General features: G+C 40.8%; 2 protein-coding genes across 3 annotated transcripts in view; both read right to left on the bottom strand.

The window, feature by feature from the left end:
• The window catches only part of B9D1 (B9 domain containing 1), a 53,984-nt gene extending 35,631 nt beyond the window's left edge, over nucleotides 1-18,353 (bottom strand). The window contains exons 1-5 of one of the 2 annotated variants that reach the window (XM_069085204.1): nucleotides 18,138-18,353; nucleotides 14,565-14,633; nucleotides 12,598-12,709; nucleotides 8,509-8,605; nucleotides 676-738 (exon numbers count right to left, since the gene is read on the bottom strand). In XM_069085204.1, coding sequence (XP_068941305.1) covers nucleotides 676-738; nucleotides 8,509-8,605; nucleotides 12,598-12,709; nucleotides 14,565-14,633; nucleotides 18,138-18,200 — 404 coding nt within the window. In that variant the 5' untranslated portion in view covers nucleotides 18,201-18,353. The remainder of the gene's footprint in view (nucleotides 1-675; nucleotides 739-8,508; nucleotides 8,606-12,597; nucleotides 12,710-14,564; nucleotides 14,634-18,137) is intronic. The other variant, XM_069085203.1, reaches the window with a different exon arrangement.
• A 3,251-nt stretch (nucleotides 18,354-21,604) lies between these two features.
• The window catches only part of LOC138159157 (serine protease 33-like), a 6,997-nt gene continuing 4,083 nt past the window's right edge, over nucleotides 21,605-24,518 (bottom strand). The window contains exons 3-5 of the mRNA XM_069085424.1: nucleotides 23,062-23,321; nucleotides 21,940-22,106; nucleotides 21,605-21,805 (exon numbers count right to left, since the gene is read on the bottom strand). Coding sequence (XP_068941525.1) covers nucleotides 21,605-21,805; nucleotides 21,940-22,106; nucleotides 23,062-23,321 — 628 coding nt within the window. The remainder of the gene's footprint in view (nucleotides 21,806-21,939; nucleotides 22,107-23,061; nucleotides 23,322-24,518) is intronic.

Raw genomic sequence — 24,518 nt, forward strand, 5'->3', positions numbered from 1 at the left:
AATTTCATTTGTAGAGGAAGCTCCCTTTGAGAATCTTCCTCTACCAGTTCAGGTAGACACCTTGTTTGCAATTCATAATCTTTGAAAGTTGTCTAGAGGTTAAATAACATGCCCAGGGTTACAGTCAGTACGTGTCAAAGGAAGGGTACAAAGTCATGTCTTCATGTATCTATTGCATCATATGGCCTCTCTTTAAGACCCCTTAAAATTTTAATGATATATTTTGTTTTTATATCTCTTCATTTCCAAACATATCCTTCCCTCCCTCCTTACCAAGTGAATTATGAGTCATTTATTACAACAAAGAAACAAAGAAAAAAAATTCAGCAAAATGAACCAATATATTAACTGAGTCTGACAGTATATATAGTGTTCCATACCCATAGTCCCCCACCTCTTCATAGAAGGAAAAGAGGTAAACTTTCTTATTTATTCTGGGCCAAGTTTGCCAATCCTATCTTCTAAAACAAAGTTTCTTGACTTTTTATGTCATGGATCCCTTTGACACTCTGTTGAAACCTTAAGATCCCTTTGCAGAATGTTTTTAAATGCATAAAAATCTTACCTAATATAAAGGAAATAAATTATATTAAAATATAGTTGCCAAAATATTTTTTTTAAGCGTATGGACTCCAGGTTAAGAAATCCTGTTTTTGTGAAGTATGTTCCAATTACCTTGTCAATTTTTGCAGCTTAGATGTCGATTCTGGTACAAACATAGGGATGGTCCTTTTGTGTCTGAAACATATATTTGAACACAAATTTAGTAAATATGCTGAGTATTGTTAATGTAACTGAATAACAAATACAACATGAAAACATAATTAATCAGAGAAATATACAAGTGTGTTATATGACCAGAGTAGATAACTAGAGGGGCCAGAATATCCTATTTTACTTTTTACACTCAAATAACCCTGGCCCTACTCAGGCCTGGAATTTCACCTTTAGCCCTAGAGAATTTTAAAATGCAAATACACCTGAAAGGAATAACATTAATATTGTCAGTGGCCAGGTTTTTAACAAAGGAAGAACAGCCAGGAAAAGAGACATAGAATTTCAGCTACAAAAATCTAGGCTCATAGGATTTTAGAATTAAAAGGGAACCTATAGGTTTTCTAGTCCAATCCCCTTATTTTAAAGGTGAGGAAACTGAGGCCCAGAAAAATTACAACTTAACCAGTGAGTAGCAGAACTGGGATTCAAATTCAAGTATTCTTTCTCCAAATCCAGGGCTTTTTCTACTCCCCGTAGAGGTCTTCCTTCCTACATCACAATTTCACATTAGGAGCAACACAAAGTGATTATAATTGACAAATATCCATACAGCAAACTCTGCATAAACAGAAAACCAGAAGTTCACCAAGGCATTATATCAACTTAACTGGCTTTATATATTACAGAACTAGACTTTCATGTTGGAAACTATTATGCAAAGGATCACATTCACAAGTGAAATAGTGCTAGTTAAAGCACTCTGACAAGAGTGGAAGGGATACAGGCCAAATGCTATCCTCCTTGAACTCTTAAATTCCCTTCCCTCTAAATGAGGGTCTAGGTCACCACTTTCAGGCCTTCAACAAAATAAAGCTACCAGATAACACCTTTTTCCCAAGATGAGCTCTACCCTAGACCTCCTATCTGGCCACACTGTTGCCCCAGTAGCAGCTTCACAGGTACTGTGTTTTCTGCTACCATTATTCCTAAAATGAATTAAAGAGCCACTTCCTGCTGTTTGCCTAGGGCACAAAAATCATTAGTTCTGACTCTGCCTAAGATTTAAACGGTTAAGTTGCTCTAACCTAAAAGAAAAGCAGCTCAAGAAATAAAATTGGAAAGTACAAACTCCAACTTACTGAAAGAATCAAAACATTAAAACTGCAAGTATTCTTATTTCTTGTAACAACCTATGGCCAAGAGGCTAAGGTGTCATTTCCCACTAAGAGGCTCCTTCCTTTCTGAACTCAGAGGGGACAGGCTTAAAAAATTTAGAGTAAGCAAATTTAGAGTAAAAAAAAAAACCTATCTCATTTAGCTCAATGTACTCCCTTACCAGAGCAGAATTCTGACTACATATATATTTTAATATATTATATATTTATATTATTTTTAATATATATGTGTATACATACATATAAATAATTTAAACAGTTTACAAATGGCTCATCTTCCCAAAAAGAATTAGCATGGTCCCATCTGCAAAAACACTCAGAATGCAAAGCAGGTCAGGAATAAGACACCTATTTACTTTCTTTACTGTAAAAGAAATGTCCACAACACAAAGGACTTTAAACATATACTGACAAATACTTAAAACATGAAATAATAATCAATAACTCCAATTATAATCTCTAAACAGGTAAATATTTAAAACATTAAAAGATGAAACCCTTTGTGGGACTGTTAAACAGACATTTTTACCTTGGTTCTGCATCGTTTAAATAACTCACTCAAGGACCTTGTCTTAGAGTAAGCCAGGGTATAATTCTAACTAGCTCCCCTTTTGGGGAGCCCCACCTGGTGCTCATCTGAGTCTGCCTTCTTTTGAACTAAGCCTGTTCATCCTCTCATCAGTTAAGTTCAGATCTCCATTTGAAGGGCTTTGTACAGAGTAATGAACCCCCTAGAGAAATGTGAGGTATACTGCAGGAACCCCAGAGAAATTTTATCTGGACTTTCTTCTAGGTTGCACTATGTGCTGTAGGGATTCATAGGAGGATTTTCACGAGGTGGCAGTTTAGTTTCTCACCAGAAGATTGGGGGGAGGGAAGATTTCCCATCATGAATCCTTGTGCGGAGAGCTACAAAATGCCCCAGGAGTTCATTTGGGACTAGACTTTACTTCTGAGAGGGAAGTCATTTTTTTCCATTTCCTTTTTTCTTAGTTTTTGCTGTCATTCAGTCATGTCAGACTCTCTGTGACCCTTTTAGGGTTCTCTTGGCAAAGACACTGGAGTGGTTTGACATTTCCTTCTCCATGTCATTTTATAGATGAAGAAACTGAGGCAAACAGGGTTAAGTGACTTGCCCAGTCATACAATTAGGAAGTATTTGAGGCTGGATTTCAACTTGGGAAGATGAGTCTTCCTGACTCCAGATCTGGCACTATTTCCACTGTACTACATAACTTCCCTTGTTTGCTGGCTTTTCCTCACTTTGTATGGAGGAAGGAGGTACCTGTCCAGTCAGAAGCCAGAGGGAGGAGCTTTTTTGTATTTGGTCTACCTGGAAGGTGTGTCAATTGCTTAAACCTTTAGTTCCCTGAGCCAATTCAGTCCTGAAATTATTTCACTACTTTTTAGAGAAATATCAGCCTAGCTTAGATGGGGATAGAGCCTTATGAGATGAATAATCTCTAGGGAGTATCAATTTCCCAGAGAGTATAACTGGAACTATAGGAAGTATTTATCAACGCGCTGTGCTCTTATAAGTCTTTTGTATTTCAATACTTTCTTTCGTAGTGGAGGAAGTAAATAGTTGTCCTATACCAAATCTACAGAAGGGTTTCTGTTAACCCCTTTTGGAGAGACCTTGGACATGTCCCAAACATAAACTTTGTTTAAGATATTGTCCTTAAGAGTTCTACTCAAGAGGCGGGGTATAATAAGCCAGAGATGACAAGGGGGAAAAAAGCCTGACTCCTCCCTTTACAAGTGGAAACAGAACCTGGTCTGCATAAGTCCAGAGATGGGACCGATAAGTAGAAGGTAGTACTGAAAGCCTTTAGGCTGTTATATTCTAATTACAACAACCTTGGCCCCCCTCCCTCTACTCTCTTTTATCACTGGAACAGAGATTTGTCAATCATAAGATACCAAAAACCATGAGATATGTTTCAACTCTAACGGGAGCCTATCATAAAAGGCTTGCATTATTGAGTACTTATTTCCATCCACAGAGGTAGCCTGGCACAGAAGATAGTCACAGAGGCTATGTGAACCTGGGCAAATCATTTAATTTCTTAGTGCACCAGGCAACTCTCTAAGGGTATAAATTTCGGAGAAGGTACCAATCTGAGTTAGTAAAGGAAGTTCCCAATCAATGAAATCACGGGTCCAGTCATTTTTTTTTTTAACCAGCCTTCTATATAAATTCTGACTTTATCCCAAAAGAAATCTAGGGATTTCAATCACTAACATCCATTGTTCCTATTGCATCAAGTAGAAGCTAGATTAAAATTAAGGACTTTCTATTTTGAAAACTGTCCTCCATTAGTTTGAAAAGACAGTATATATCCTGGAGGGTGTATATACTCTCCCTTGCCTCTGTAATCACAAGTTGCTAAACTTTTCTGTGGTGATCATAAATTTTTCTACTTTTCTGTGCATAGGAAGGGGTTAGTCAACTGTGTAAGCTTGTCTAGCCTAAAAGACCCTCATATAACCTTTAAGTGCCTATCTTTGACTCAGCAACTGCCTGCTTCTTTCCCCTGTATTTCTGCCAACTCCCTTGGAATTTCCATACTCAGATCTTACTTTACTCAAACACTCTAAACAGTTTTATACAAGCTGTCTCTCAACTATCTGGCTGTTTCATAAAGTCAGTTAATACCCTGGGAGGTGTTGAATATGTACCTAAGGGAAGAGAGATGGATACTGGGTGACAAGAGCTAGAGGTATGACTGAGGGAAAAGGCTAGTTCCAGTTTGTCTGTTTGTTATTAAAGACCACAGGGAGGCACTGCCGGAGGAAGTACAAGGGCCCCAAAGACAAAATTTGCTAAGTTCATTGTTTAACCTAAAGACAGCTATGTCGATCAGAACTATCCTGCATAGGGTCATAGCTTGCAGCATCTAGTTAAAATGGTGGCAACCATCAAATTGAGAGGGTAGTAAGATTCTTGATACTATTTTTTTTTTTTTTTGCTTTTTGGAGGGCAATTGGGGTTAAGCACCTTGCCCAAGGTCACACAGCTAGTTTTTGTTAAGTGTCTGAGGCTGAATTTGAACTCAGGTCCTCCTGACTCCAGGGCCTGTGCTCTACTCACTGCACCACCTAGACACCCCTCCTTTTTTTTTCTGTTTCCACATTTCTTTTTTTTTTCAAATGCTTTAACTTCTGATTTATATCATTCATTTCCGCCAGATTTTGAGTCACAAATTTTCTCCCTGTTTTTCCCCTACCCACCGCCTCAAAATAGCAGTCCCATAAGATATCCCCTCCTCCAATCTGCTCTCTCCCATATTTCCTCCCATACCCCTTTCAACTTTTCCAGTGGATCTCTATGCCCCAGTGCCTGTATATCTTATTTCCCAATTACATGTAAAATAGTATTAATAATAGTTTATATATATTTGAATATTTGATTTTAAAACTTTGAATTGCAGATTCATTCCCTTCCTCCCTTGTCACCCACCCTTACTGGGAAGATAAGCAGTTCAGTATAGGATGTACATGTGTGGCTAATGCAAAACAATAACATAGTAGATATATTGTAAAAGACTGACTATATTTCCCTCCCTCCTATCCCACCTCCCACTTGTTCTATTCTCTACTTTGATCCTGTCCCTTTTCAAAAGTGGGTGCTTCCAACTTCCCTCCCCCCCCCAGCCTGCCCTCCCTTCCATTATCATCACCCTCATCCCCTTCCCTCCTACTCTCCTGGAGGGTGAGATGCCCTATTTAGTGTGTATTTCATTCTCTCCCCAAGCGAAATTCAATGGGAATAAGGTTGACCCATTCCCTTTTGCCTTCCTATTCTTCCTCTCCATTGTAACCATTTTCCCTTGCCTCTTCTATATGAGATAGTTTACCCCATTCTGTTGAAGTGCCCACCAGAAATTATACACTAGAGCCCTCTTAAACTTGCTAGAAGAGACCCCTATTGGGTCCCTTGGAAACCACCTAATAGGCTCCAATAGTAAAGAAATCTTTCACCTGTGTTGCTAAAACATGCCACAGGTTCCCATGGATTCAGGTCTGTTTATGTTTGTATTCAAAGCTTTGTTAAGGGACTATGGCTTTGCTTCACTTCAGTTGAAATAATATTAATAATTTGTCTTAATAGAATAATACTGAGAATGTCTTGCTTGGACAGAAATAATATTGGGAATAATTTGTCTTGATTTGTCTTAATAGAATAATACTGAGTATTATTCAAGTAAATTATATCAAGTAAAACTTGAATGCTGATACTCTGTTACTATCAATCACATTGTCTATAAAATTATGTCTAACAGAAAGCTCGAGGATGTCTTTCGGTCTGAGAGGCAGCCCCAGCCGGTTAATAAACACTCCTATCAAATATAATTGGCCTAGCTGTCCTGTTTGATCTCACTGTCCATTACACTGTCTCTCCCCATCTCCTCTCATTATATTCCTCTCTCACCTCTTAATTTCACCTTTTAAGTATCATCCCTTCCTGATAAATTGGTCCTGTGCTCTCTATATATACCTGTAAACATATATATATATACATTCACATATGTATTCACATGCCCATATACCCACACACACACACACACACACACATATATATTTCTATTCCCTTCAACTACTGAGAAAAGTTTCATCAGTTACAATTATTGTTTTTCCATGTAGGAATGTTAATAGTTCAACTTTGATAAGTTCCTTATGATTTCTTTTCCCTGTTTACCTTCTCATGCTTCTCTTGCTTCTTGTATCTGAATGTCAAATTTTCTATTCAACTCTGGTTTTTTCAGCAAGAATGCTTAGAAGTCCTCTATTCTACTGAATGACCATATTTTCCCCTGAAACATGATACTCAGTTTTGCTGGGTAGGCGGCGCTTGGTTTTAATCCCAGCTCCTTTGACCTCCGGAATATCATATTCCAAGCCCTTCGATCCCTCAGTGTGGAAGCTGCCAGATCCTGGGTTATCCTGATTGTGTTTCCACAATATTCAAATTGTTTCTTCCTGGCTGCTTGTAATATTCTCTCCTTCATCTGGGAATTCCAGAACCTGGCTATAATATTCCTAGGAGTTTTCTTTGGGGGATCTTTTTCAGGAGGTGATCAGTGGATTCTTTCAACCTCTATTTTGCCCTCTGGTTCTAAAACATCAGGGCAGTTTTCTTTGAGAACTTCTTGGAAGATGATTTCTAGGTTCTTACTTTGATCATGGCTTTCAGGTAGTTCAATAATTTTTAAATTCTCTCTCCTGGATCTATTTTCCAGGTCAGTGGTTTTTCCCATGAGATATTTCACATTGCCTTCTATTCTTTCATTTGTTTGGATCTGTTTAACAGCATCTTGATTTCTCATCTAGCTTCCATTTGCTCTAATCTAATTCTGAAGCAATGATTCTCCTCATTGAGCTTTTGAGATTCTTTTTCCATATGGCAAATTCAGCTTTTTAAGGTACTCTTCTCCTCATTGCCTTTTTGAGCCTCTTTTGCCATTTGAGTTAGTCTATTTTTTAAGGTTTTATTTTCCTCAGTTAGGCTGTTGACTCTCATTTCGTAATTTTCTTGCACTGTTCTCATTTCTCTTCCCAGTTTTTCCTGCACTTCTCTTATCTGCTTCTTAAGGTCCTCTATGGCCTGTAACCAGCTCATATTTTCCTTTGAAGCTTTTGGTGGAGGAGTTCTGACTTCACTGTCTTCCTCCTGTTCCATGCTTTGCTCCCTTTTGTCCCCAAAATGGGAGTCTAATGTTGGAATCTTCGGTCTGCTTTGTTTCCTTTGCCTGGTCATGTTGCCCCTCAGTCACTTGACCCCTGGGCTTTTTGCCACAGTAGGACTCTGCCACCAGACAGGGGAGCTTTCGTTCCAAACGCTGGGGTTTCCTCAGCTGCCAGAGGTATTAGATGGGTGCCCTCTCTGAGATCTCCACACACTCTGGCAAGCTGGACACACACCCCAGGACCTCTACCCTAGACTGCAATCCAGATCCAAGCAGGTTAAAGCAAGAGTGATTACCCCTCAGACTGGTTCTTGGTCCCCCTACACTCTGCAGGCCAGGAGCTGAAGCTGCCATGAGGCACTGGCTGGCTGTGCCTGAGTCTCAGCGGCTTCTTGCCCCGGGGGCAAAAGCCACGCATTCCCACTTACTGGGTCCCAAAGTCCAGACTGCACTGACCTCTCACTTTGTCCTTTGCATCTATGTGTTAATAAATCTGGAAACGGCCACAGTTGCTGCTGATCCCTCTGCCGGCGGCTGGTCAGGCCCGCCCTGGGGCTGGGCTCAGCTCCCAGAGCACTGCACTGGCCTGCCGGGCTGTCCTCAGCGGGAGGTTAGCTTCTCTGTGTCATTTTGTGGGTTCTGCAGCTCCAAAGTTTGTTTGGAGTCCCCTTTTACATGGATCGGGGAAGGTGGAAGCCGGAGCCGCAGGGAGGTCGTGTTTCTACTCCGCCATCTTGACCCCGCCTAGCCGCCCCTCTTGATACTATTCTTGATGCCAATATGATACTCTGAAAAACTCAGAATGTGTGAAATTGGGCTGGCACAGATTTTAAGAGATATACCACTGAAAGAAGAGAAAGGAAGTTTCTTCCAGAAAAAAAATGACTGACATGCAAAGTGAATAAATGTACCAAGAAGAAACCTACCGGCCGGGAATGAAAGGCACGTGTACAGCTCCATAACCTCGAACCACATCATTTCCAAAAACGTCAGGTCCATACACACTTATCACTATTTGTGGCCCTTGAAAAAAAATACAATGGTTAGCCACACCAGGTAAAAAGAGGTATGTGTTTAAGCCCATAAATGAAATTGGCCTAGAAGAAAATGCAGTTAAGGAAGATAGCCTAAATATTACAGGACCTTTATAAGAACCAATAGTGCTTGGTAACTATTTTCAACAACTATCAATCAATTAACGTCAAGTACATCAGCAGACAATGGATTTAACAAAGGCTATAAACTAGGAACAAAGAAGCTTTTTTCTATTTAAAGTCACTGAAGCATAGGGAAAAAAATCCACCAATCAAGGGCCATAAAAGTCATATGAAATTTAATTTTTTTTTGGTTTGATTTGGGGATAAAAGGAGAAAAATATAAAACATTGTTCTGTCTTTAAAATCAAGCAGGAAGTATAAACTTCTAATAAGTAATTATTTTATAGTTAAAAGTTTATTATGTATATATGTACATACATACATGCATACCACACATATACATATCTATAGCTATATCTATATATGTAATGATATATACAAGATAAAGGAGAGAGAGAAACCCCAGGATAACTGTTTTTGAAATGAGATTGAATTCACAAGGCAAGCTCCTTAATTGATGGTTAATTCCTTCTGTGTAAAATAGTACCTGCCATACCTGAAATGGTTCTTGCCCATAAGAAGCTCACATCCTAGAAATATGTTAATATATTCAGCTATATGTACCAGTGCCTTGACTTACAGACTCCTAATTTATGTCACCGGGCTCTTTCTCATTTACTGATAACTGACACATGGAAGCCCTATACTTCCACACTTAAATCAAATAATGGCATCAATATTTTACTGACATTTTCATGAAAATTTCAGAGAAAATACCACTTAAAGTAATACTTAAAGAAATATCAGTATCTTTTCTCTAAACTCTGCTTGTTATCAAACACATCTTAACCCAAATCTTGGCTTGCAACTCTAGGAAAAGCTTTTAAATATTCTTACCTAAAATGGTTCCTCATTCTGCCCAAAGCCTCTAGCAGCCACATTCAAACTTTGGGCTTAAAAAGTTCTCAGGTATTATCTCCTATGGCCTTCATTAATCTATCTGCTGATGGCTTAGTGTTCTCTACATCATAAGACTGTGGGGTACAATACCTCTGTTTCTAGCCTCGAGAGCTAGTAGGTCACAGAGAAGAGTGATTACTTCCAATGAACCAGCTCAGATGCTGACCCTTCCAGAGTCAGCTAAATACCCAATCTAGTAAAAAAAGAGGCCTATTTCCTTTTAAGGAGTCCTGATTTTTTATAGCAGCCATATCCCTTTAAGGCCAGAAACTACTGCTTGGTGGTGGGGAACGGGTAGGAATGGCTGACAGCAGTACAGAGCTTCAGAGAACAGATTTCAGAGCTTCTTGTTCAAAGCAAATTATTCTCTCTGCATATTCTTTTTGCAGTGACATCTCCCCTGCCCCCACAGAGCTCTCCCTGCTAGCTGGGAAAGTTTCTAACTTTGGATCCTGGTCCTAGTCCCTTGCTAGGTTAACCGTGCCTTGTGTTAAGTCCTAGCCACTGGTGAGAATGCTGTGACCCACCCTTTATGAATATCATGCCCCAGCAACTAACATCTGGTTTTAGTTGAGGCCTTTTCCTTGTATCCCTGTTCCTCAATATTTAATGATCCAAATCTGAACTTTAGAAGATGACAATGATCACATCACTCTTGGGATCACAGACAGAAAGATGAAAGGATCTCAGAAGCTATCTAGTCCAATCCCCTCATTTACAGATGAGAAAACTGAGGCCCAGGGAAGTGACTTGCCCAAGGCCACACAAGTAGTAAACAGAAGAGGCAGAAATTTATACAGACAATTCCTCAGACACAGAAGGAAATACAGAGAGACCTGGAAAGATATTTAGGTACATATAGAGGAAATAGAGATATGCACAAAGAAAAGAGGCATAGCACCATATGCATAGGAACAAAGGGAAATGTGGTATGAAATAATATTGAGAAAGACACAAAGGAGACAGAAAAACAGTGAGACATGGACAGACACACACATAAACACCCCAACACAGGATTTTCATGCAACATCCCCATCTTGTGGGCTTGGAGAACACTACTGTGTGGAATGACTTGCAGTGAAGTTTCCCCGTTCTGAATATCATCTATACATTCTTATTACTTCCTTGTATTTTGTAACTAAGTTCAGTATTGTTTCCCCATATCGCTAAGATGATAAGATTAGACACAAAACCTCTGGAAGGAGTAAGATTGATGGTCTTGAGAAAAGAAGGATGGGTGCCTGTACTCGCAATTACTCAAGATGAAGTGGGACCAACCAAAGACTTAGAAAGCCAATGTGAGGCCATGCTCAAGATGTTTGAAGAAAAAGAGTGTGAGAGAATGTTAAATTTTTAGTGAGAAACCACAGTAGGATAAAGAAAGGGGGGACTGTATGAGATTTGGTGTGTGGTTTCTCAGACTGTTCACTAGATTATTAGGAGCCTTGGGCCTGAGTTTCGTTTTCCCAGAAATCACGGGACTTAGGAGAAATAAAACTTAAGACCCCCCCCCCCCCCACTGTATAGTTGCTACATCTTTACTTTACCTCTAGTCAGCCCACTATCACCCCATGTACCATATTAGGAAAGGTAACCACAAGAGCCAATTACAAATAAAAGCTTTGCATAAGTAGTAATGTTTGGGGGGGGGGGGGAAGGTGGGTAATCCTTGTCTATTTAATCCAGTTTCTGCTTCTGTACCTTGGCCTCCTCTCCCTGGATATCTTCCAGTGACTGGACCACCCGCTTCTCACGAAATTCTAATAAAACTTCCTACCTTCACTTTGAGAGGTCTCCGAGTGATCAATTATTTGAGGTTAGGGTCTCTAGACCCCACACACTGCCACTACAAATTTTGAAAACTATATTTTTTTCCCAACTATGAACACATACTACTTTTTGCTACTTGCCCAGCAGGACAAGGATGAATTAAAGTCAAAGATTAAAGGCTCCCCACCTCTATTATAAACAAATATATTAAAAGTTAAGTAAAACGTTAACCTATTATAAACAATACTACTATTTTAAACTACTTTTTGCTAAGCAAGTTCTAAGATACTCCCATTGTTTTAAAGAAATATTTTCCTGAGGAAAATTAAAAGGTTTTATGCACGTACAACCCCTAAAAGAACTCTAAGGTCACAAATTCTATTGTTTAATTTAAAAAAAACCTTAAATTATAGAGTATAACAAAACATTTCCAAAACATTTCATGAGAAATGTTAAAAACTAGCAAGCTAATTAACAGCACAATGAGGAAAGGCACCTTATAAAAGGGAACTAGATTATAATCGCCATCATAATTTGTACAGCATTTTATAGTTTACAAAATGCTTCCACGTACATTATCCCATTTGAATCTCACAAGATGGCAGAGGTAAGGCATGAATTATTATTAGTCCCATTTTTACAGGTGAGGGAATTTGAAAGCATAGAATTCTGGTAGTTTGCCCAAGTCACAGACAGGTATAGCAGAGACAGAACTAAAAGAGGCCACTGGACTCTTAATCCAGTTTTACTTCCATTAGAGTATATTGCTTTTGTTATTTAAAAAAACAAACAAACAAGATCTAATATCAATTTATCCAACATATCTAAGAACACTAGACCTCAAGGCAAAGTTGAGAAATCTTCAAATATGTCCCCAACCCAATATCCCCTACTTTTTTTTTTTAACTAATAGAATGATGGTATTTTAAGGTGAAAAACTCTTATTCAATATTAAAAATTTCAATTCGATATTCAAACTCCTATTCTTGCTTCCAGAGTCAGAGTTCTGAGCTCCTGTGTCTTATATACTCAATTTTAAAAATAGGAGAACTTGAGACATGGCAAAATCCTGTCCAATTCAGGCCTAAGTCATTCCAGACTTCACTTGAGGGCATTAGCCTAAAGTTCTAAAACATTACATTCCAAAGCCAGTTTTAATATCTTGCTTCAATTCCAATATTTACTTACAGCCATAAGGATTGGTACTTTTAAAGGTGATATCAATAGGGAAGTTCCACACCAACGTTCGATGTATATCTTGGCTTTTAGAAGTAATTTGAGATATTCCCTCTTCTAAGCCCTAGGAAAAAAAAAGCAATTTACAAACTTAGTGCTATACCAGTCATACTACCCAAGGGGATATTTTACAGAAATGGTCAAAATAAAAACAACATTCATTTGGAGGAACAAGGATCTAGAATATCATGGGTAACAATGACAATAACTAGGAATAAAAGTGGGAGGGATAGCACTTTTAGACATCAAGTTATCTTATAAAACAATAACCATAAAACTCTGGTACTAATTTAAAAAATTGTTATTCAAAACTAATGTTATGACCTTTTTTGATCTAAACTGGGAGATTAGAGATATAAGTCTACCTAGATTTTAACAAAGCCACACATTCTACTCTTGAGGAAAAGATTTTTAAAAATGAGGTGGGTGATAATAAAATATGGCTAAATGACCAGATCCAAACAGTAGTCAGTGGATTAGAGGTACAGACTAGACAAAAAAATATGAGAAATAACTGAACTTGATAACTCTGAGTTCAGGAAACCTCCAAAACATAAATTACTGGGGGAAGAACTCCTTATCTGATAAATATTATTGGGAAAATAAAATTGCTTGGAAATTTTAGTTTTAGACCAACATCTCATACTATTTAACATAATAAGCTCAAAATGGAGATACTATCTGAATATTAAAGATAGTGTAACAATCACTAATAATAAGAGAAATATAATGTCAAAACTTTGAAATTCTATCTCACATACAGGAAACTGGAAAAGTTGACAAAATATGAGAATAATTGATGTTGGAGGGGTTGAAAAGACATGTACATCAGTGTACTGGAGGCTGAACTGTGAATTTCCAACCATTTTGGAAACCGATTTGGAATTATGGTAAGGAAGTAACCAAAATATCCATGCCCTTTGGCCCAGAGATCCTCTTGGTAGGCATATATTCTAAGAAGGTCAATGATAAAATCAAAGGCCCAATATGTAAAATATATATAACAGAAGTTTTTGCAGTATGAGGGAATGGCTAAATAAGTTGGGGTCCAGGAATGTAAAATAATCTCTGTGCTATAAACAAGAATGGATGTAATGAATATACAGAAGCACAGGAATATCCAAATGAACTGATGTAAACAAAACCAAGAAAGTAATATATACAACAACTACCGGCATGTAAATGGAAAGAAAATCAACAAAAAAAAAATTAAAACAGAATGCTGTGAACTCAAAATGACCAAATTTGGCCCCAAAATTATATGAGATGGTACTTAACCTCATTTTACTATGGAAGGGCATACTGCATATGTCAGACCTTTCCAATGTGTCAGTTAGTTTTACTGAACTGTTTTTTTTCTTTCTCATTATAAAAAGAAAATTTTAAACTACATTGCATTTTTGTAATTATAAGATAAATGATGAAATTAAGCTAGGTGGGTCAGATCTGTGGGTGAGAAGTTAACCATTTCTGGTCATTCGTGAACAGAACCCTGAGCATAAGGGTGTCTAATAAATATCTGTTGCTATTTGGTCATTTCAGTTATGCTGGACTCTATGTGACCCCATTTGGGGTTTTCTTGGCAAAGATTTCCTTCTCCAGCTCATTTTACAGATGAAGAACTGAGACAAAGAGGGTTAAGTGACTTGTCCAAGGTCACACAGCTACTAAATGTGTGAAGCCAGATTTGAGTCTTCCTGACTTCAGGTCTGGTCCTCTATCCACTGTACTATCTAGCTGCTCCTCTAATAAATGGTCCATATTTATCATGTCATGTTAGGGCATTGAACCTAGATGTTTTATCTTTTTTTTTTTTTGGGGGGGGGAGGAAGAGCAGGAGAGGGAATGGGGAAGAATGTGAGGAGGGGAAAGTGAGAAAAAAACAAAAGAACTGAAAAAAGTTTTACAATTCAACTTACAGCTGTTGGTACCCAGTCTTGGCCATAAACGAAACAATACTTGCAGTAGAGGTCATTAAATTCAGGAAACTTTAAAAAGAAACATACAGGTGTTTTATTTCAATCCAACATGTCCCTTCTATATTCAGAGGGCTGCCAAAAAGGCTAATTATTGAATTAATATGAAGTTGAGAGATTTCAGATCACCTAGTTCAGAGTCAAACAAACAGTCTACTCTAGACCAGTGTTTCCAAAATGAGGGCTGTGGAATGGTTCTAAAGGGGACTGACCCTAAAAGGTGTGTGATCAACCAGTCAGAGATCCCACCATAGCCAACCTTGGACTTCTCTCCAATACAACCATCCAGCCTCTTTCAACATTGCCCTAGTGGGCCATCTCCTACCATCAATCTCCTAAGTGACTGCCTGGGTTGTGGGTCACTCAGGGAGGTTGTAAGCTGACCCAGGGACAGTAGGCTCTGTAGTTCAGGGACAGTGACTAGTCAGTAAGCCACCCCACTCCCTAGTCTCACTTATTAGTCAGAAAGAAAGCAGCACAGGATAGGTAGGCATCAATGATTTGCAATTACATTATTTTCCCCCACAAACTCTCCTATTTACAAACTCCTATTTTCTATCCTTCCAGGCTATCAGGTTATCCACCTCTTCATTCCTGACTCCATACTCCAGTCTCTTCAATGTCTCCCAATAATCTCTTAATTGCCAAATGTGATGGTCTTTGCTCAATTCTTATCCTTCTTGCCCTCTCTGAAGCATTTGATAGCACTGACCACTCTTTCTTTCTAGGTAACTCTCTCCTCTCTGGATTGCAGGGATACTTTTCTCTCTTGGCTATCCTCCTATCTGTTCATTCCTCTTTATTCTGTATTGCTGGATCATGTATCCCCTGACTGTAGGTGTACCCCAAGGGCCCTCTTTTCTCATCTCTGCATACTCTCTCCTTTGGTAACTCCATCAGTTCCCATGGGTTTCTTATTTTAATGAAGATGTCTACCCACTACATATCTAGTCCTAATCTCTGTCCTGACCTCCAGCCTATACCATCAACTACCTATTTGATATTTTAAAACCTGATGATCTCAAACATGTACAAAATGTTATTATCTTTCCCCCAAAATTCCTCTTCTGAACGTCCCTATTTCTGTGGAGGACACCATCATCCTTACGATAAGCAAGATCTGCAACCTTGGCATTGTCTTTCTTTTTTTTTTTTTTTGCCTTTTGGAGGGCAAATGGGTTTAAGTAACTGGCCCAAGGTTACACTGCTAGTTTTTTTGTGTGGGTGTTAAGTGTGTGAGGCCAGAACCGAACTTGGGTCCTCCTGACTCCGGGGCAGGGCTTTACTCACTGTGCCACCTAGGCGCCCTGGCATTGTCTTTCAATCCTCATTCTCCCTTATACCACATAGTCAGTCATCAGTTGCTAAATCTTGCTGTTTCTATTTTTATAATATCTCACCAAATTCAACCTTTATCATTTCTACTGAAATAGCCTCTTGCTTGGTCTCTTTGCCTCAAGTCTCTCCCTTCTCTAATCCACCTTCCACATAGCTCCCAAAATAATTTTTCTAGAGTAATGGTCAGTAAATTTTTGTAGTTCCCTATTGACTCTAAGATAAAATATTACTTATTTTTTTATCTCTTGGTTTTAAAATTTCTACCTTTGTGTAAAATTTAAAATGTACATAACGATTAGCATAGCAAATAGTTTAAATTTACATATTTTATAAATATGTAAATAATATACATATGAAGGAAGTGCATCCTAATTTAAAAAATTTTTTTAATAATAGGCATGAGCAATTTTTAAAGTTTGGATGCCATAGGCTTAAAATATACTTTTTGTTAGAGTTGAGAGAGAAAGGGTGAGGTGCAAGAGTTGGTAGGGTGGTCAGATTTAGTAACGGAAGAGGATGACCTACATAGGAGTTAAATAGGCAGTAATAATCCTATTCTGATGAATGCTGGTAGGGTGACCATATTATATGGTTGGGATTTTTTTGAAAAAGGGACAGGGATAGAAATGGAGAAAATTATTTCATATCAGAATGGGAACAGGGAAGAGCTAACCCCTGGAGGAATGGCAGAGACAAGAGCTGGGAAGAGAGCAAAGTGGTCCCCATATAAAGATCTGACACGAGGGGGCATTCCCATGTGGAGTTTGGGGAAAGGATTTAGGGCTAGAAGAGGATTAGAGAATCTCTTGTGCAACCTTACTTTGTTTTTATTCTTTTAAGCAATAGGGGTTAAGTAACTTGCTCAAGGTTACACGGCCAGTTATTTCTGGGTGTGGTGCTGAGTATCTGAGCCCAGATTCCATCCAGGTCATCCCAACTCTGGGGCCTGTGCTCTTACTCTCTGAGCCACTTGGCTGCCCCTAAGAAATTGGGGTTAAGTAACTTGCTCAAGGTTACATGGCCAAGTGTCTGAGCCCAGGATTCCATCTCCAGGTCATCCCCACACTGGAGCCGGTGCTCTTACTCGCTGTGCTACCTGGCCACCCCAACAACTTCACTTTAGAGAAGGAAATTGAGGGTCACTGAAGAGAAGTGACTTAAGTGCCCAAGGTAACCTAAGCATTGAGTAGCAGAACAGAGGATGGAACCTAGGTTCTAAGTTATCTCCTTCCCGATCAGGTGACTCTGCTTCCCACTACATCATGCTTTCTTCTGTGTTGGGGCACCATATAGGGACTGGGACAGACAGATTTTCATTCGAAGTTTTGGGGACAGAATTATCAAGACCATGGCCTCATTTTACAGGCAAGGAAACTGATTTTTCAAGAGATTAAGTGACTGGAACAGGACTATACAGGGGCAAGGCTGAGAATAACACCTAGGCCTCCTGATTCCCAGTCCAGTGCTCTTTCGACAGCCAAGCCAACATCTGGGCCCCTGGAAGGAAAAGGCCAGGGTCACAAACTAAGCGAGGCAGGGCAGGGGCAGGATAAAGTCGGAGGCTGCGCTCTCTTATGCCTCCTCAAGGGGGCAGCAAAGGGCCTGAATGCAAATCCACCCCTTCCATCCCCAACTCTCTTTCTCCACCAGTAAAATGAGGGGCTTGACCCAGAAGACCTCCCAGGCCCCCTCCGGCTCTAGAGCAATGTTTATGTGGCCCTCCTGTACAGTGTGCAAAAGGAGGTGGGGTCCTGTAGATCGGAGCGAGAGCCTTGAGGGGGAGGTGCAGGTAGGGGTGTCCCCTGAGTATAAGGTCGCGGAGGGAAAAGTCCCGTTTGTGGCTATGGGAGTCTCTTCCAACCTGCGAAAAAAGGCGGGGCGGCCTATGTGGTAAGACCGAGTCCTCTACTGTAGCAGAAGGGCATGTGTGTATGTCTGTCACACTTGCGTGAGTACAAATTCGTGCGTGTGCGCTTCAGCCTCCTGCGTGGGTCCTGGGGTGCATGTGTATCTCTAAAGGGGCGGGGGGAGGGGCTCGCCGCGGCCGTGACCCAGGCGCCTCCCGCGGGTCCGGGGACGTGGCCACGAGGCCTCGCATTCCATCTCTCCTCTGCTTCCTTCTCCCTCCCGCTTCTCCTGGCCCGCTCGCCAGCCCGTCAGGCCCAGGGTCCCCCTCACCTGGCCGCTCTCCACTTGCCCATTCACCATCACCATGAAGACGGTGGGGTTGGCTGCAGCCATGGCTCTCCGAGGGCCCTGCGCGCAGCCCGCGTTGCTAAGAGTCTCGAACGCCTCTTAGAGACCGACGGTGCGCTGGGTGGGGCAAACTTCCTTGTAAGGGGGCCTTCGCGCCTACGGCAGCTCTGGCGTCTGCCTTGTTAGCGAAGCGAGCCTGGCTGGAGCATGCGCGGTTGTTCCTTTTCAGGATGCTGCTAGAGGAGCGGGTGGGGATGTTGAGAGGATCTAACGGAGCCGGGTTCTAGAGCGGGGGGGAGGGATACTTAGCCTTTTACATTTACAGGGATCATAAATTTGTGTGACACAGCCACTCTGAATTGGGATGGTCCTAAAATGTACTTAAGTCCTCTCATCTTTTTGCTCCTCAGTCAGGACTCAGCTCCTACACTCCTTGTACAAGTTTCTCTAGCTTAAGGGAATAAAAATGAGATAACTGTATATAACTATTTGTTTATCTCCTTTAATAAAACTTTTTAGTAGGTCGACATAATAAATGTTGACATTTTCGTATAGTGGAAAGAATATTAAATCAGAAATTAGGATTGGGGGGGTGGGGGGAGGAGGATTGACGCCTGGCTTCTGCACTAATTGTAACTATAGGCAAGTCATTTTACCTTAGTGATACTTAGTTTCCTCATCTGTAAAACAATACTGCATTTATAATATCTACCTTTAGGTGAGCAAAGCACTTTGTAAACAAAGACTTTGTAAGTGAATGCAAGTTATTCTTATTCCTTCTGAGTGGGTGACCGATTAACTGTGTGAGCTTGGATCATTCCTCTTCCCTTCTATGGACCTCAGTTTCATTATCTCTTAAACTCGTACCTGGTTTTCTCAACCTCAGCCTCCCTCAGGGAAGTGAGCAGACTGCCAGGTCGGTTCCACCCTCCCCCCCACTGGATCTCTGCCCTTCTCCAGTCAGCTCACCTCTACAGAGGTGGGCTGGCTTCTGGGTCAGGGAGACTTGGCGCCGGCGGGAATTTCAAGGTTAATACTGACCAGTCACTGTTTTTGGCCTCTGCAAGTTTTTGTTTACATAATACCTAACCATTGACAGTGTGGCCTCCCTTTAAAAAGCTGAGGTTTTACCTGAGATTGCTGCTGTAAGACATGGGACTGTGGGGTGGTATCTCATCAGCCCGCCATGTGGCCTGATCAGCCAACATGGTGTATAATAAAGGGTCTAATTCTAAATTGTTACTTGGGTCTTGCTCACATCTTCTGGGTACAACAAACTAAGAGGGATGCCTTCCATGATCCCTAAGTTCTAGCTGCTTGTGGGGGATTGGAAGAGCAAGAGTCCCTCTAGCCTAGGTATGGATCCTGAGACCTTTATCCTCTTTTTATAGGATCATAGATTTAGGATGGACCTTAGAAATCATTGAATCCAACCCCTTTAGGCCCCCAAAGGATAAGCGATTTGTCCAGGGTCAAATAACTAGTGAGAGTCAGAGGTAGGCTTTGAACTCAGCTCTTGCTGACTTCAGGTCCTTAACTTGATATACTCCCCACCCCACTCTTCTTAGTAGAATCAAAGAACTATGTTTTGTATAACGAAGGAGTACCTGAGGCAGGATTCCACCCAGGTCTTCCTGTGCTACATTCACTACACCATGCTACCTTTCTCCCCTCCAATGTGATGATTCACCATCAGTAGGAACATAGGAAGGTTGGCAGGGTCTATGCCAGTATGTTCACGTAGACATCTACTTCAAACTGAACATATCCAAATTAATCTTATTTCTCTTAAGCAAACATCCCTTTCTATTTAGGTCAGTGGTACCACCAGTTCCCCAGTCTTAAATTCCTCTTTTCTTTCCCATATCTATATCCACTGAGGATCTTGTTGACTCAGGCTAGAACATTATAGTCAATAATTATTGATGTTTACATAATGCTTTAAGGTTTGCAAAGCATTTTCTGTAAATCCTATGAAGTATCGTCGGCATTATTTACCCCCTTTTTACAGATAAGGAAACTGAGGCCCAGAAAGGATAAGTGACTTGCACAGGGTCACATAGTAAGTGTCACAGGCAAGAGTCAAACCTAGATGTCACTAATTCCAAGTCCAACACTCAGTAAACTATGTAACACTGTCTCTGATAGACTGAATGATAAAATTGTTATAAGAATCTATGACTATGATTCCAAGTTTCTAAGTTCTGTGATTTTACGGTTCTGTTGTTCTATGCACCTAAGATTATAGATTTCTGATTCATATTTGTTACAAGGGTTTTGTTTTTCTTTCTTTTTTCTCTTTTCAAGGGGGGTGGTAGGAAGAAGAGAAAATCCTCGTTAATTGAAAATATTTTTATTTAAAAAACCAAAGATTTCTATGATTCTAAGTTACATTCATCTGAAGTTATATGATTCTATAGCTCTATTAGTCTGAGATTTATTTTGAGCTTAGGAAAATTTCAATGACCTCTTGATATTTCCTGTTGTGACATTAATGTGATCATTTTTCAATTATGCTAGATATTTACATATTACTCTTTTCTTCCAGGGACTTTTCAGTAATGCACCAATGAACTTAGAAAAAATGTTTTTATTTGCTTGAATAAATACGGATTAGAGATGCAAAGGTTTCTTCCTATATTGGGGTGGGGGTGGGGATTAATACCTAGGGTGAATAGTTGGAATGGGGGGGCTGGTGAATAGCTCCTCATCCTCTTCTGGTTCTTCTAGCTTTTTTGGGATCCTGTCTTTGGGCATCTAGGGGCTTTCAAAGGTAAGCAGAAAACCAAGCAAGCTTGAGGACTGACAAGGAGTGAACTCAGGTCTGTGACCATTCATAGGTGTGAGAGGCCATCCACATGATAAGGGTTAAGGGGCACTGCTAGAGACCACCGTACCTTACCAGATAGCTGGACATTTCCATGGTCAGAGTAACCATCTGGTCATATAGCAAAGGCAGAAACTTTCTTTCCAGGGGGGAAAATGTATTTTTTATGAACTACAAGGGGGAAAAGGGCTTCCAACTCTTTCCCATAATCCCATTAGCATGAACATATTTCTCAGATTAGATAGATAATGGCTGTGGAAAGCATAGAGAGCCTGCTCCTTAGAAGATAAGATAAAATATAGGTTAAGTAATTTGCCCATAATTATATAGCCAGCAAGTGCCAGAGGCCAGAGCCAGGAATATGTGGGTTCGAATTCTGCCTCAGATACTTGTTTTGTAGAATACATTTCTATGATTCTACCATGGGATAGTATGGCATAGTATATAGAATGATGGGCTTGGAATCATGAAGATCTAGATTAGGGAAAGGTAGAATCTGGGAATAACAAAGTCTGGGTGACCAGAGGGAAGGAGAAGCATGGGGTGGAAGGACAGTATATGGGACAAGTATGAGGGGGAGCATGAAGGAGATTGTACCAAAGAGAAGGGTCACTAAAAACCTTCACTTGCTTTTCAGCTTGACCTTAGAAGAACCCTTAACAACTCTGACATTAGGAAAGTTGGCCTGGATCCAAGTGATGATGGGATGAATTGGGATGTAAACTTCAGGGAGGCCATTAGAAGAGCAAGGTCCCCAGGTCATCACCCCTAGCAGCACCCACTGACCAGCATAGAAGCAAAGGAGGGGACTGCCATCTGCCACCTAAAAGGAGAGAGGAGAGTCACTGGGTCAAGGGGCAGCATGCATGGGAGGAAGGGGATAAGGAGGGGAGACAAATACTAGGCTTTGAGCCTGCATAAGTAGAGAAGAGACAGCTCCAGGCAGAGAATCCTCACCGTGATCTCTGGAGAACTGACAGGAGGGCCAGTGCACAGGGTCCCATTTGGCATGCTGATCTCTGGACTGGGGCAGTCAGATTGGAGCTGGAAGATGGCTTGGCAATTGGTTTGAGACATGAGAGGCATCTTAGCACCCCACAGCTCTTCAGGTGGGATGTAGGGGTCTGGGGGAGGGTAAAAGAAGAGAGGAGGCTGACCCCTTTTTCCTTTAGCCTAGGGTCAGGGTTAGAAGGGGTCTGTAAGGAGAAAAGAATGATTTCAGCTCCCACCCTCAAGTCCAGTTCCCAGCATCTTTAAGGAGAGATGGAAGGGGAGAAGGAGAAGTTGAATAATCCCTCACTTCCAAATTGGTCAGGAAGACCTCTGAGAAGCAGGGTTTGGGTTTGGCCTTGGGTTCACTAAGCTTCTACCCTTCACCATTCACAGTGTAGACATGGGTTGGTTAAAAGAGGAGGGTGTGGTCTAGAAGTTCCTGCTGAGTGACACCAATTCCCATTTTGACAGCAACCTCTCACCAGCTTGAGTCCCACCTCGCTTTTGAAGTTAATAACATTCCTAGCATTCTCTAGGGTACACCTTCTTTAGACCATTCTTCCCTTACTTCTGGCTTCAGTTTCTATACCATGTGACTTGGCCAGGTCCCTAATAATAAGGCCATCTCATATTCATACAATATTTTATACTTGTTCAAAGTACTTCACATCGGTTATCTTATTTAATTTTTATAACAATCCTGTAAGGCACTTATCCTTATATTATAAGAAACCAAGGCCCATGAAAGATTTGCTCAAAGGCAAATGGAAAGAGACTTTAGAAATTATCTAGTTCTATATCCACATCTTACAGATAAGGAAACTGAGGTCCAAAAAGGGCAAATGATTTGCCCAAAGTCACACAGTGAATTAGTAATGACGGAGCTGAGATAAGAACCCATGTCTCCTAATGCCCAATCCAGTGCTCTTTTCACTATGAACACTATTAACAGCCTCCTATGTCTGTGAAAACAGCCCCTAGAATCACCTGTATCTTCCCCTTACACTCACCTCCCTTTTGGGGTCCCAATTTGGTCCCAGCCCCTGCCTTCCAACATAATCTCCTGGCTTCATCAATTGTCCTTACCAAAATCTGGTTTAAAGCCCTGAGCCCAGCAGATCTTCTTCCAAGGGAAAAAAGTGGAACCCTGGATGAGGGATATGGGGTAGATAGAGCTGTTGATGGAAGGAGGCTGTGTTAATTTCACCAGAACCAGACTTCCTGGCCTACTATCCACAAGGCTCCTGGGGATCGGGATCAGTTCCTCAACAAGAGACAAGACTTCAGCATTTTGCAGATTTAGCCGTCGACGACCCAGACCCACAGTGAAATGGGAGAGAGGAAAGCTGTGAGGGAGAGACAGGTGTTGAAAAAAGGCAACTTAGCCAGGAGTGGGGCAGCCACAAAAACAGGCAGAGAGAACTGTGATGCTGTCTAAGCCCACCCTGCTCCTGACTTCCTGACCTCTATTGAGGGTTCAGTTCTCCCAGTCATGCAGGCTCACAACCTGAGTCATCCTTGCCTTTTCACTCTTACTCAGTCCCTCGAATGCAGTCAGTTGCCCAGTCTTGTCTGTTCCACTTCCCCAACATCGCTTGCATGACTCCTTTCAACTCATGGCATTGGTTCAGGTGCTCATCATCTTTCTTGTAAACTATTACAATAGTCTTTTAATTGACTCTCCCTTGATCTATTTTCTCCCTTTTCTAGGCCATCCTTCACAAAACTAACAAATGGATATTCCTATAGCCCAGGTTCAGCCATATCTCTCTCCTGCTCAGGAAGCTTCTGTGTCTCCCCAGGGTCCCTAGGATAAAACATGACCTCCTCTTTGCCATTTGAAGCCCTTCACAAGCTGGTTTTAGCTTACCTTTCCCAGCTTTCTGCTCATTATTCCTCCTTATGCAGTCTCGATATTTCACCCAAATTGATCCTCCTATTGTCCTGATGTAGGTTCCTCATATGTGATATTCCTTCTAAACCTTTGAACAGTCTGTTTCTCAGACCGACAATGCTCTCCCTCTTCTCATTGACTTCTTGGAATCCCTAACTCCATCCAAGGTTTGGCTCAAGCACCACCTTCTATACAGGGCCTTTCCTAATCCCCCCAATTGTTAGAGCTCCCATCCCCAATTATTATATAGTTTGTATTTATCAATCTGTATACATGTTCCTTCAGGTAGAATGTATGTTCGTTCCTTGAGGGGAAGAAGGTGGGGAATGGAATTGCTTTTGTCTCAGTAATTAACACACAACACTTGGTACATAATAGGTGCTTAATAATAAATGTATACTGATTAATTAATTCTTTAAATTGATCTAAGCTGTCTCAATGAAGCTGGGTTTTACCACTGGGGAGGTCTGGCTCCCCCTCTCTCCCTTCCTTCTTCCTTCCCTCCCTCCCTTCCTTCCTCCCTTCCTCCCTTCCTTCCTTCTTTCCTCCCTTCCTTCCTCCCTTCTTTCCTTCCTTCCTTCCTTTCTTCCTTTCTCCCTTCTTTCCTCCCTCCCTTCCTTCTTTCCTTCCTTCCTTCCTTCCTTCCTTC

This window comes from Petaurus breviceps, unplaced genomic scaffold, assembly GCF_028583685.1.
Source record: "Petaurus breviceps papuanus isolate PSGF00001 unplaced genomic scaffold, PetGlider_PUasm1.0 175, whole genome shotgun sequence".
Lineage (NCBI taxonomy): Eukaryota > Metazoa > Chordata > Mammalia > Diprotodontia > Petauridae > Petaurus > Petaurus breviceps.